At 42.7% G+C, this 13598-nt stretch overlaps 1 protein-coding gene across 1 annotated transcript; it reads right to left on the reverse strand.

Annotated features, from left to right (window-relative positions):
- Positions 1-3162: 3162 nt before the first annotated feature.
- Positions 3163-13362, reverse strand: LOC106560355 (GTP-binding protein REM 2). Its single transcript, XM_014123193.3, has 5 exons — positions 13215-13362; positions 12200-12515; positions 11941-12014; positions 6034-6211; positions 3163-3742 (listed from the first exon to the last, which is right to left on the reverse strand). Exons 1-5 carry the CDS (start codon positions 13266-13268, stop codon positions 3450-3452), a joined length of 915 nt encoding a protein of 304 aa, XP_013978668.1. The 5' UTR covers positions 13269-13362; the 3' UTR covers positions 3163-3449.
- Positions 13363-13598: the final 236 nt, after the last annotated feature.

A 13598-nucleotide genomic window follows, 5' to 3' on the forward strand; every position in this document is an offset into this window, starting at 1 on the left:
CAGACACCCGACAAGGCCCAAATCCCCGTCATTCGCATGAGAAAGAGACAGAGATATCGGTGACGTAGGTCGGGGTGCCTTGTAAGGATCCGACGGCGAATGGGTAATCTGCCTCTACCATCAGTCCTATTAGCCAACGTACAATCATTGGATAATGAAATAGACGACCTACGATCACGAATATCCTACCAACGGGACATTAAAAACTGTAATATCTTATGTTTCACCGAGTTGTGGCTGAACGACGACATGGATGACATACAACTGGCGGGGTTTACGCTGCATCGGCAAGATAGAACAGCTGCTTCCAGTAAGAGAAGGGGTGGCGGTCTGTGTATATTTGTAAACAACAGCTGGTGCACAAAATCTAATATAAAGGAAGTATCTCATGATAAGCTGTAGACCACACTATTTACCTAGATACTTTTCATCTATATTTTTTGTAGCTGTCTATTTACCCCCACAAATCGATGCTGTCACTAAGACTGCACTCAATGAGCTGTATAAGGCCATAAGCAAACAAGAAAACGTTAATCCAGAGGCGGCACTCCAAGTGCCCGGGGACTTAAATGCAGGGAAACTTAAATCCGTTTTACCTAATTTCTACCAGCATGTTAAATATGCACCCAGAAGAAAAAAAAACTCCAGACCACCTTTACTCCACACACAGAGAAGCGTACAAAGCTCTCCCTCGCCCTCCATTTGGCAAATCTGACCATAATTCTATTCTCCTGATTCCTGCTTACAAGCAAAAACTAAAGCAGGAAGCACCAGTGACTCGTCAATAAATAAGTGGACAGATGATGCAGATGCTAAGCTACAGGACTGTTTTGCTAGCACGGACTGGAATATGTTCCGGGATTCTTCCGATGGCATTGAGGAGTACACCACATCAGTCACTGGTTTCATCAATAAGTGCATCGATGACGTTGTCCCCACAGTGACCGTACGTACAATATCCCAACCAGAAGCCATGGATTACAGGCAACATCTTCACTGAGCTAAAGGGTAGAGCTGCCGCTTTCAAGGAGCAGGACGCTAACCTGGACCCTTATAAGAAATCCCGCAATGCCCTCAGACGAACCACCAAACCAGCAAAGCATCAATACAGGACTAAGATTGAATTGTACTATACCGGCTCCAACGCTCGTAGGATGTGGCAAGGCTTGCAAACTATTACAGACTAGAAAGAGAAGCACAGCCGTGAGCTACCCAGTTACACGAGCTAACCAGACGAGCTAAATTACTTCTATGCCTGCTTCGAGGCAAGCAACACTGAAGCATGCATGAGAGCATCAGCTGTGCTGGACGACTGTGATCACGCTCTCCGTAGCCAATGTGACTAAGACCTTTAAACAGGTCAACATTCACAAGGCCGCAGGCTAGACGGATTACCAGGACGTGTACTCCGAGCATGCGCTGACCAACTAACTGGCAAGTGACTTTACTGACATTTTTTACCTGTTTCTGACTGAGTATGGAATACCAACATGTTTCAAGCAGACCACCATAGTCCCTGTGCCCAAGAACACTAAGGTAATCTGCCTAAATGACTACCGACCCGTAGCGCTCATGTCTGTAGCCATGAAGTGCTTTGAAAGGCTGGTCATGGCTCACATCAACACCATTATCCCAGAAACCCTAGACCCACTCCAATTTGCATTCCGCCCCAACAGATCCACGGATGATGCAATCTCTATTGCACTCCACACTGCCTTTTCCCACTTGGACAAAAGGAACACCTACATGAGAATGCTATTCATTGACAACAGCTCAGCCGACGGTGCAGGCGGCTGCCGACTGACTGATCTACGAATCACCTTGCATCAACTACTCATTAATATTTGTCAATCCGTCAGTGAGTCACAATTTACCCGTGATATATTACGGTTTTGATGCTCTCAAACACGACCATTAAGTGTGACACCCCACTCCCTCACTTTTTTCTGATCGGGGAGGGGACACTCTGTACTACTTATTGTCCATTTTTTTTCAATGGTAAATGGCAGGTTAAGGTTTGGAAAAGGGTTCAGGTTAGCTGAAATGCTAAAAAGTAATTTGTTAATTTGACAAAAGCTGGATGCCCATCGTTATCCACCATCTTTGCTTCTGTTTGCCCTGAAAATCAGATGTGGGGACTCCGCTCAGGCATTTATTTTACACCTGCTACTTTAGTAGTCTTGAGTAGAAAAGGTATTCTAAGACAAAACAGTATGCTGGTTCAGTGCGCTATCTGACCACAGGGGGGAGCCTGTTCCCTGTTTCAGGTATCCAGTATCTAGTATCCACCCCCATTGCTCCCAGCCAGGGGTTTGGAGTCAAGGGAATGAGTCACAAAGAAAATATGATTTCATGCCACCATTTAAAGGTGGTGATTTTTCCAACTCTGTTTCTTCCTGATTACAGAAGTGTTCTCCCATTCTCTTTGATGAAGTCCATGACAATGATATGAAGACCCATGATGATATACTCTGTTCTCTGCTTGCTCTTAAATAGTGTGGGTGTGAGTGGGATTGAATGGAGAGTGGAACTAAGGGTAGTAGAGTGATGCTGTGTGATACTGATATCTGACAAAGTGCCATCTGGCACTCCTCCCCAAAATAAACACATTCTGAAATCAAATTAATTCCCCTCAAAGTGTACCCTAATTTTGTAAGGGAAATGTTGAACACAAAATTCATATGGCACAAAGATTCTTTGTCTCCTTGACAACAGTAACCTGGCAATGATCACTCTACATACAATAAATCCTGGCTCCATTCTCTATCACCTCAATCCTTCTATCTTATGCCTTTTCTAAGTTTAGTCTCTCTCTGTCTCTCTCTCTGGCCCTTTCTCTACCCCCTCTCTGTATCCCCATGGATACAAGATTGTCTGGATACTAAAAAAAGCAAGTGAATCGTCAAAATCTGAATCACTGTGAAAACCATGTTATACCAGGGCTGCTACTGTGATTGCTCTCTTGCACTTGTATCACAACACACAGAGACACATAACCAGATGAAAGAGTCACTTTCCTTTCTCATCACTTCTCAGAGTATTTTATTTGGCCCTCAATGAAATCACATGGGAATGGAGATGGAGAATCAGTCAAACTACTGCAGTATGGTGCTTAGGATTGTATTTACAGGGGTTCAACAGCTAATTCTCTATTCTCTATGGTTCTCTACTACAACATTTCTACATTAATCAACCCAGATACGTCCATCACTTCTTTAATGCCATTCTCTCTTCCTGGTCTTCTCTGCTTCATCCATGTGTCATCCCCATTACTGTATCCTCCTCTCATCACCCACTTTTACACTCACTTTTCTCTTCACCATAATTTACCTCTTTGAATCCTTCTCTCTATTTTGCAATTGCTTACATGCTATTTCCCTCTTGCTTGCTTTCTAGCCACCCCTCTCTCTTTCTATACATCCCTCATTCTATCCTTCCCTCACCCCTGATCACAGGGCCCCCAGGTCATGGCAGGAGCGGGACTTCTGTCTGAAGAACTTGCCCCCGTCTCGTTCCCTCTCACGGGGGTAGCGTGGGACCAGGCTAGCGAGGAAACGCTTGGCCCGGTGGGTGATGCCCTCCAGGCCGCCAGCCATGTCGTGCCCATAGGCCCCTGGGGGCACTGGACTGAGGCCTCTGGCTAACCTCACAGCAGACTCCAGGAGCTCCACTGTGCGGTGGTCCAGAGAGGTTGACATTTCCACATACAGACAGTCAAACAGAGTAGCACTGGTGAAGGCCTCTGAGAGAGAGAGAGAGAGAGAGAGAGAGAGAGAGAGAGAGAGAGAGAGAGAGAGAGAGAGAGCGAGAGAGAGAGCGAGCGAGAGAGAATAAGCACAGTTGTCAGTGGTAAACGCATTACCCATTTAGGATGAGGGCATTTCGGATGAGATTGGGTACACGGTGATGTGCTGTTGTCACAGGTTCATCCATATTAGTTACATGTTGAAGCACCTCTTATTCTCTTATTGTGCTGTGACTCAGCCCACCTCCCCTCTGGTTGACCTCAGAAACACTACAATATAAACATCCCTGCCTCTGGATTTTTTGTGTCATTACAGACTACTATCCCTAGGACAAACACAAACACACACACATAATTGAATGCATTTATTCAAAAGATGGAAAAAGCACATATTAAAGATAGAGTGCAACACAGAAATCACGGGGAATGAGAAGCCAGATAATGAAAGATGATGAGAAGCAATTGCCCAAATTAGTCTTAATTAAAATCTTATTTGTTAATTAGAGAGATAAAATTATCCCTGACAGCAGAGGAAGAGAGAACCAGTATGGTTAATGTTTTTTCTTCTGTGCACGCTCGTTCAGCTATATTATAAAGCGAGAAGGAAGGGAGTTTTCACCCAGTTTCTGTCACGACTTCCACCGAAGGTGGCTCCTCTCCCTGTTCGGGCAGTGCTCGGCGGTCGTTGTCGCCAGCCTACTAGCTGCCACCGATCCCATTTTCCTTTTCATTTAGTTCTGTCTGGTTTTACACACCTGTGTCTTGTTTTTCTGATTTCGGTGGGTTTATATTTACCCGCTGCAGGTTAGGCTGTGTGCGAGATTATATTTGCTGTTGGCTACATGTAAGGGGTGCATGCCTGCAACACGGGCGTTGTTTGTCTTTTGTACGGTATGTGTTTGCCGTGGACATATTTGCTTGTGGCTGGCGGAGTTGAGGTTTCTCCCCTGTGTGTGTCGTTGTGCTTTCGGGACAGCCAAAATAAACTGTGGATTTTCCTGGAACCCTTCTGCTCTCCTGCTCCTGATTCCACACACCCCCCACCATCGAGAGGCTTTGTTACAGTTTCTGCTAAAGTAATTATGCAGAAGGCCTTGCTCTGCTCTCTGCCTCATAATAAGTCAAAGGCCACACGGTTCTGAGGTTACACAAAACTCATAACATGATCCCAAAAACAGCCAGGCCTGAGGAGCTGCAGTCTGGAGCAACACACATCACACAGACAGGTGGGGGTGGGAGAGAGACAGTTTGAAAGACAGAGAGTTTTGTGTTCATGTGTGTTATAGGTTGTGGTGACCATACAGCCAAGCTCAGGTGCATCTTCTTAACACACCACACAGCCATATCCTCAGTTGATATGTACATCTAGATGAATAGATTAATGCGTATTTTTATTTATTTTTATTTTATATCACCTTTATTTAACCAGGTAGGCCAGTTGAGAACAAGTTCTCATTTACAACTGCGACCTGGCCAAGATAAAGCAAAGCAGTGTGACAAAAACAACAACACAGAGTTACACATGAGATAAACAAACGTACAGTCAATAACACAATAGAAAAATATATATACAGTGTGTGCAAAATGAAGTAAGGAGGTAAGGCAATAAATAGGCCAATAGTGACGAAGTAATTACAATTTAGCAATTTACACTGGAGTGATATATGTGCAGCGATCGGTAAGCTGCTCTGACAGCTGACGCTTAATGTTAGTGAGGGAGATATAAGTCTCCAACTTTAGTGATTTTTGCAATTCGGTCCAGTCATTGACAGCAGAGAACTGGAAGGAAAGGCATCCAAAGGAGGTGTTGGCTTTGGGGATGACCAGTGAAATATACCTGCTGGAGCGTGTGCTACGGGTGGGTGTTGCTATGGTGACCAGTGAGCTGAGATAAGGCGGAGCTTTACCTAGCAAAGATTTATAGATGACCTGGTTCCAGTGGGTATGTTCTTAGTATCTCATGCACAGTTCTCAGCATGCACAGTCCCTTCCTCCCATACTCCCACACTGCACTGCAGCTGAAATGCTGTGCCACTTTCTGTCTATATTCCTATATTTCTCCCTTCACCGCAGTACCCTGTAGAGATACAGCATAAAACTCAACCTGTCGACACACTGGGTGGAGATGGCAGGCAGAGAGAAGGCAATGAGAGAAGAGAGCATCTATAGGAATAGATCATCTGTAGGGAAAGGTATACACTATGTAATACTGCAGGTTAAGGTTGCAGCGACAAAGGGCGACCACTCTACCATTGTGCTGTAACAAAGAGAGGGCCAATCTGCCTCACCTTGACTGCTGACCTCGCGCGAACGGACCAGGTCACTCTTGTTGCCCACAAGGATGATGGGAGTTTGTGGCTGTGTCTCCCTGAGGAGGAGGCGAAGTTGGGCAGTGCGGTGGAAACTACGCCTGTCCGTGACAGAGAACACCAGGACACACACCTCACACTGCAGAGCAGACAGGTCCTGAGAGAGAGGGAGGGAGAGAGAGAGATCACCACAACCATACCGCTTTACCTTCCATTTAGTCGTAGGAATTTTAAAGAGAATAAACTTCTATGTATCATATGCCTAATTTATACCTGGCTCTAACATGGGTCCTGTGTCCTGATCTTGTCCACATTCTGATTGTGCCCATATTTTCAGAAATGTGTAAACTCATGGTATTAAAACGTGTCTCTTATCCGTCCACTGTGTCTGCATTGTGAGCAAATTTCCTGGTCCTCCCCTTTAAGAAAATTATTTCACTGCTATATTTTCCAAACAATCTTTAATTATTTATTTTAAGACACATATTGATGGCATATGTGAAGGGTGCCACCTGTCAATGATTTTAGAGGGTGGGATAATGATGATTTAAATGGTTTCACTGTCCAGATCGGTCTACACTTGTACATCCAGACACAATACGTGTCTGACTACCTCGAGAGGTGGTCAGGAAGATCTGATCACAATCAGATCACAGTGCCTGTTTAATTGTCTACACCTGTCAAAAAATGTGGGCACAATCAGAATGTGGACAAGATCATGCCAAAGGACGCATGTTCAAACCAGGTAGAAACTCGGACTGGGAATTGCCAGGGACCTCATGATACAATATTATCACGATACTTAGGTGCCGATACAATATGTATTGCTATTCTCACGATTCTATATGTATTGCGATTCGATACTGTGATTTTATTCCCGATTCGATGTTCCAAACATATTGCTCACCATATGTCCGCTGCAGAGGGACAAGAGAGAGCCATGAGAAAATGAGTTTTGATCAGTCATGGAAATTAAAGTGCTGAAAATAAATTGGCTCCCGATTTAAAAAGAAGATGAGAACAACTTATGACGGAAAAATTCGGGATTTTTAGTGCAGGTACAGCCAACTAGCGCAAAAATAATATTGAGATATTGTCAAAACAATATGTCGTCCAAAAAAATATCCCGATATGTAAATGGCTCGACTCCCTCCACCCATTACAATGGGTCTACATAAGTCACCAAGTGAAGAGGTAGATGGAGGCAGCTCTTCCCTCCCTAGAAATCTTTCTTTATGTGGTTTGTGTCCACATTTTCCCACTGCTGTGCTGAGAGCCTTGTAAATGACAGTCAGTAAAAACATGTAATTATAACTCTGGCATGATGAGTGCTCTATGACAGAGAGAGTCATATCAAAGAGTGTGTGTACTTGTGTTTTTTCAACATTTCAAACAAATGATTGTTCCGGTGGTATGCAGTGAAAGCCTGCTGCCTGCAGCAGTCAAGAGTGAAAGTGAAGCCCTGTGCTCTTTCATTCTATGATTCCCTGCTGCCTAGAGATAAATTACCATACCACACCAACTGGGAACCACGTCAATTACTGATGACACACACAGAGAATACAATGACACACACACACACACACACACACACACACACACACACACACACACACACACACACACACACACACACACACACACACACACACACACACACACACACACACACACACACACACACACACACACACACACACACACACACACACACACACACACACACACACACACTGGATGCCCTTTGAGTGAATCCTTCATAAGTCACTGAAAACGCTTCAGGGACACTGTGTGAGCAAAGCTACATTTGATATCTAAAATCGGAATTTAAGATTTCACTCTTGAGACTGCATCAAAAGGTTAACTCAAACTCTTCTGAACAGATGAGACAGAGCAACATCACCAAGATCAGGATCTCCTAAAAGACAACCAAAGAACATCAGTGATCCACTTACAGATGAAGGATCTTACCGTTTTTTTTCAATCACTGCACATTGTATATTTCCAAAGCTCTTAAGTACAAAACTCTAAACGGATAGAACTTGTAATTCCCCTATCTATTGGGACCTTAGATTGTGCATTCATTGGGGTTTCACACATCTTTCACCCATGAGCCATTCATGGAAAATCTAAGTTTTCCGTGAAATACCATGAGAACATTTTGCTTAGTCACCAATACTGTACATCAGATAATGATAGGCTCCATTTAGTCATTTTAACTACCAATTAATCCAATAGCAAGAAAGAATATTAGCGGGTAAATATAATTTTCAATACAGTATTTGACTAAAACTTGACATGCACAATTATTTTATCATTTGTATCCAATGGCAGGTTGTGACAATGTTGAGAAATATGTCAGTCTTACAGTTTCATTATCCTTATACAGTACATACAGTACCAGTCAAAATTTTGAACACACCTACTCATTCACTATTATTATTCTACAATGTAGAAATTATTCTACAATGTAGAAAATAGTACAAATAAAGAAAAACCCTGGAATGAGTAGGTGTGTCCAAAATGTTGACTGGTACTGTACCTAGGACAAATCATCAGAAATAGGATATTGTAAATCAGTTCACTACTGTAAAAATTTAGCACAGTGTTGTATGCCTTTTCTGCCCCATGCATCATTTTAGAAGATCACCTTTTCTACGTGACTTGTAAACTGATACAATATCACCTGTCTCTCTGTTTGAAATTCATTAGCTTACAGTGCATCAATGAAATTCATATCAATGAAAGTCAGATAATGATTTGAATGTTGTTATATACAAGTTCCAACCCAGGTATTTCAGCAGTGCATTGTATTCTGCACTATAATTCCAAATGGTAGCACATAGAGTGACTCTTTCCACTTTGTCCTATTGAAGCAGACTGGCTGATGGAGAATGATGATGTAGTATTTACAGCTACATCCATACATAAATTGATGTAAAATGTATAAATATATAAGCTAAAATATAGAAATTGACGGTGTTCAGCAGTTAACAAACTATATATAGTGAGGGGGGAAAAAGTATTTGATCCCCTGCTGATTTTGTACGTTTGCCCACTGACAAAGAAATGATCAGTCTATAATTTTAATGGTAGGTTTATTTGAACAGTGAGAGACAGAATAACAACAAAAAAATCCAGAAAAACGCATGTCAAAAATATTATAAATTCATTTGCATTTTAATGAGGGAAATAAGTATTTGACCCCTCTGCAAAACATGACTTAGTCCTTGGTGGTAAAACCCTTGTTGGCAATCACAGAGTTCAGACGTTTCTTGTAGTTGGCCACCAGGTTGGCACACATCTCAGGAGGGATTTTGTCCCACTCCTCTTTGCAGATCTTCTCCAAGTCATTAAGGTTTCGAGGCTGACGTTTGGCAACTCGAACCTTCAGCTCCCTCCACAGATTTTCTTTGGGATTAAGGTCTGGAGACTGGCTAGGCCACTCCAGGACCTTAATGTGCTTCTTCTTGAGCCACTCCTTTGTTGCCTTGGCCGTGTGTTTTGGGTCATTGTCATGCTGGAATACCCATCCACGACCCATTTTCAATGCCCTGGCTGAGGGAAGGAGGTTCTCACCCAAGATTTGACGGTACATGGCCCTGTCCATCATCCCTTTGATGCAGTGAAGTTGTCCTGTCCCCTTAGCAGAAAAACACCCCCAAAGCATAATGTTTCCACCTCCATGTTTGACGGTGGGGATGGTGTACTTGGGGGCATTCCTCCTCCTCCAAACACGGCGAGTTGAGTTGATGCCAAAGAGCTCCATTTTGGTCTCATCTGACCACAACACTTTCACCCAGTTGTCCTCTGAATCATTCAGATCTTCATTGGCAAACTTCAGACGGGCATGTATATGTGCTTTCTTGAGCAAGGGGACCTTGCGGACACTGCAGAATTTCAGTCTTTCACGGCGTTGTGTGTTACCAATGTTTTCTTGGTGACTATGGTCCCAGCTGCCTTGAGATCATTGACAAGATCCTCCCGTGTAGTTCTGGGCTGATTCCTCACCGTTGTCATGATCATTGCAACTCCATGAGGTGAGATCTTGCATGGAGCCCCAGGCCGATGGAGATTGACAGTTCTTTTGTGTTTCTTCCATTTGCGAATAATCGCACCAAATGTTGTCACCTTCTCACCAAGCTGCTTGGCGATGGCCTTGTAGCCCATTCCAGCCTTGTGTAGGCTGGGAGCCAGAAATCTTTCTGATTGAGAGGGGGTCAAATACTTATTTCCCTCATTAAAATGCAAATCAATTTCTAACATTTTTTGACATGCGTTTTTCTGGATTTTTTGGTTGTTATTCTGTCTCTTACTGTTCAAATAAACCTACCATTAAAATTATAGACTGATCATTACTTTGTCAGTGGGCAAATGTACAAAATCAGCAGGGGATCAAATACTTTTTTCCCTCGTTGTATGTTAACTAGGCACTACATAGTTCAGTAGTTATCAGTTTTGAGCAGTTTAATTAAGTGATAGATAATTGTATTGTTAAAAAATGCAGGAAAATCATATAAAAAGTAAACTGAATATTGAAAAGCAGATACTTAGATTGAAAATGCATCCGAATTGGAAGAGGGATTTGGTGCAGTGAACAAGTGACTGTGAATTTATTTATTGTACTCAGTCAATTGAAATGTGCTTAGAGTTTTGAAACATGAGCCATTTTGATGATCTGTTTTGACGTTCATGCTTAGAGTTATGAAAATGTACCACATACTTGTGAAAATTGCCCCAAAGTGATAAAAACCCCTTCAAAAAATAAAAACCCCTTCAACCCCTTCAAAAATGTCCATTAATTATAATCCACACAATAATTCACATTTTGCTGATTAAGGTAAACGAAAAGGAAATATACAACTTCACAAACTCTTGTGATTCCAGACTGGAGACCTCCTACAGAGAGATACTTTTGCAATACCCAACCTCCAGCTGAGTCAGAACAAGCAGAAGGATAAAAATGTCCCCAGTACATCTTGTCGTACTTGTCATACTTGAGTAAAAGTAAAGTTACCTTAACAGGAAATTACTCAAGTAAAAGTGAAAGTCACTCAGTAAAATACTACTTGAGTAAAAGTCTAAAAGTATTTAGTTTTAAATATACATAAGTATCAAAAGTAAATGTCATTGGAAAAATGTACTTAGGTATCAAAAGTAAAAGTAAAGTATAAATCATTTCAAATTCCTTATATTAAGCAAACCAGATGGCACAATTGTTCGTGTTTTTTTTAATTTATGGATAGCCATAGGCATATCCAACACTCAGACATCATCCAGAAACAAAGCATTTGTGTTAATTGAGTCAGCCAGATCAGAGGCAGTAGAGATTACCAGGGATGTGCTCTTGATAAGTGCCTGAATTGGACCATTTCTGTCCTGCTAAACATTCAAAATGTAACGAGTACTTTTGGGTGTCTGGGAAAATGTAAGGAGTAAAAAGTACATCATTTTCTTTGGAATGTAGTGAAGTAAAAGTAAAAGTTTTCAAAAATATAAAAAGTAAAGTAAAGTACAGATACCCCCCAAAAAACGACTTAAGTAGTACTTTAAAGTATTTTTACTTAAATACTTTACACCTCACACATCCATGAAAGCATGTGTTTGAAGCATGCTCAGGAGAAACAGAGGTAATCCTGTGGAAAATAACCTGATAATAGGCTTCCTACCCAGCCAATCACAGACTCCCACAAGGGAATGTCATATTTCCACTGCTTGATCAAAGACAGGGAGATTGGGCAACACTTCATGACTAAACATGAGAAAAACTACACAAAAACCCCCACATTAAAAGTTAACCCATGAGATAAGACAGGGGAGGAGGGTGAAGGAGTGGAGAGAGAAGGCTGGGGTAGAGTGGGGCCACAGAGATGTAGTTTGGCTCACCTGCCTCCAGTTGTCATAGATAAGGATGGTGCAGTCCTCGTCGTCCACGGTAACAGTACGTACATAGCCCTCTCCTGAGGGAGAGACATAGCAGGCAAGTCTCAGGTGGGAGATGAGGGGAAGAAGGGTTTTAACTTATGTTTATTTACAAGACATACACATTGCTGTGATGTTATGCATTGCACACGCTCTACCTGTTAGTATCATAGGCCTATTTTTGTTGAAACACTGTCCAACATCCAAACACCAATCAATGTACCTTCAGAATCCACAGAAGCAGTTCTATCCAAATCCCCAGCCAAGGCGATAGCAAGGCTTGACTTGCCCACCCCATTTTGCCCGAGCAGGGCAATTCGAAAGGGCCCTTCAGAGGGGGGTCTCCCCTCTGCCGCTGAGGCGATGGTCTCATCCTTCGCCAGGCTGAAACTGATTGGAGGAGGAGAAGGTCCAGCCAACCCTGATGTCCAATCACAATCATCATGGACTGCTTCCTCTCGTCTGAGCTGGTGTTTGATTGGCACAGGGGTACTTCCTCTGCGCAAAGGTGGGGCACTGGACAGAGTCATACTGTCACACTAAAAGAGAGACAAATAAATAAATATACACATTACGTTCACATACAACATGGACCAACAAGATTCTGACTTTTAGCCCACATTTCCATCAACATTCCACACTCTGTAGCAGTTTTCCGAACACACAGAAATTGTCAATTGTCTAGAAAGCACGGAAGGTGATGTGGCAGACTTGACACCAATTGAACTGTAATAGGGAGTGGGTTAGTCACTCTGTACCTGACATGTTATCACTTTCTGTGTGATCCTGAAGTAGAACGCTCTAGTCACATTACTGTATCCCACTTTGTATCTATGACCCTCATTAACACCTGCACTGTCTCTGCCTGTCTCCCCCTCTCTATCTTGCCATCTCCCTTTGTATTTTAATCTCTCTATTTCTGACTGTCTCTCGCTTCTCACACACACACACACACACACACACACACACACACATTAAGAGATGCAGAGAACCACTCAAGAACTAAATGGTCTCATGCCCATGACAAATGTGATGTTAGTGAAATCTAAAGCTCAAAAATAAATAAATAATCAAAACCCTTCTATTATGTCACCAGCACCTCCCACGTCCTGTCACTATACAGATGACAGATGTCTTGTGAGGCAACCGTTAGGCAAATTATGACATATTTGCATCGATATAAACAGTTAAAAAGCTACGTGCTGCCCGGCACATTGTGTTTAAACATACCCGCCTACCTTAGCCAGTGTTTCCTCGATATTGATAATGTCTATGAGCGCATCTGTCTGCATCTGCAATGTGAAATACACCGGTCAGAAATCGACTTTTCCCTACTCCCGAGCGTTTTCCCGCCCTCCCACTCTTCTCACTCCCGCGCGCTCTACCTCAAAGCCACAGGATGATCTCACCTGGCACAAGACTCGCAGCACCAACAAAGTAAAAACGCTTCTCTCTCTCTCTTTTCCACTTTCTCTCTCTCTATATATCATGCGCGCTCAGAAACAAACATCACACGCACAAACTCAGAGGCTACATAGACAACACACTTCTCTCTCCCCCACAGTGTGCTTTCGTACAGTAAGTTAGGTCCTGCAGTGTCTCTTCTGCATTATGACTCACTT

Source organism: Salmo salar, chromosome 10, assembly GCF_965601325.2.
Source record: "Salmo salar chromosome 10, fSalSal1, whole genome shotgun sequence".
Classification (NCBI taxonomy): Eukaryota; Metazoa; Chordata; class Actinopteri; order Salmoniformes; family Salmonidae; genus Salmo; species Salmo salar.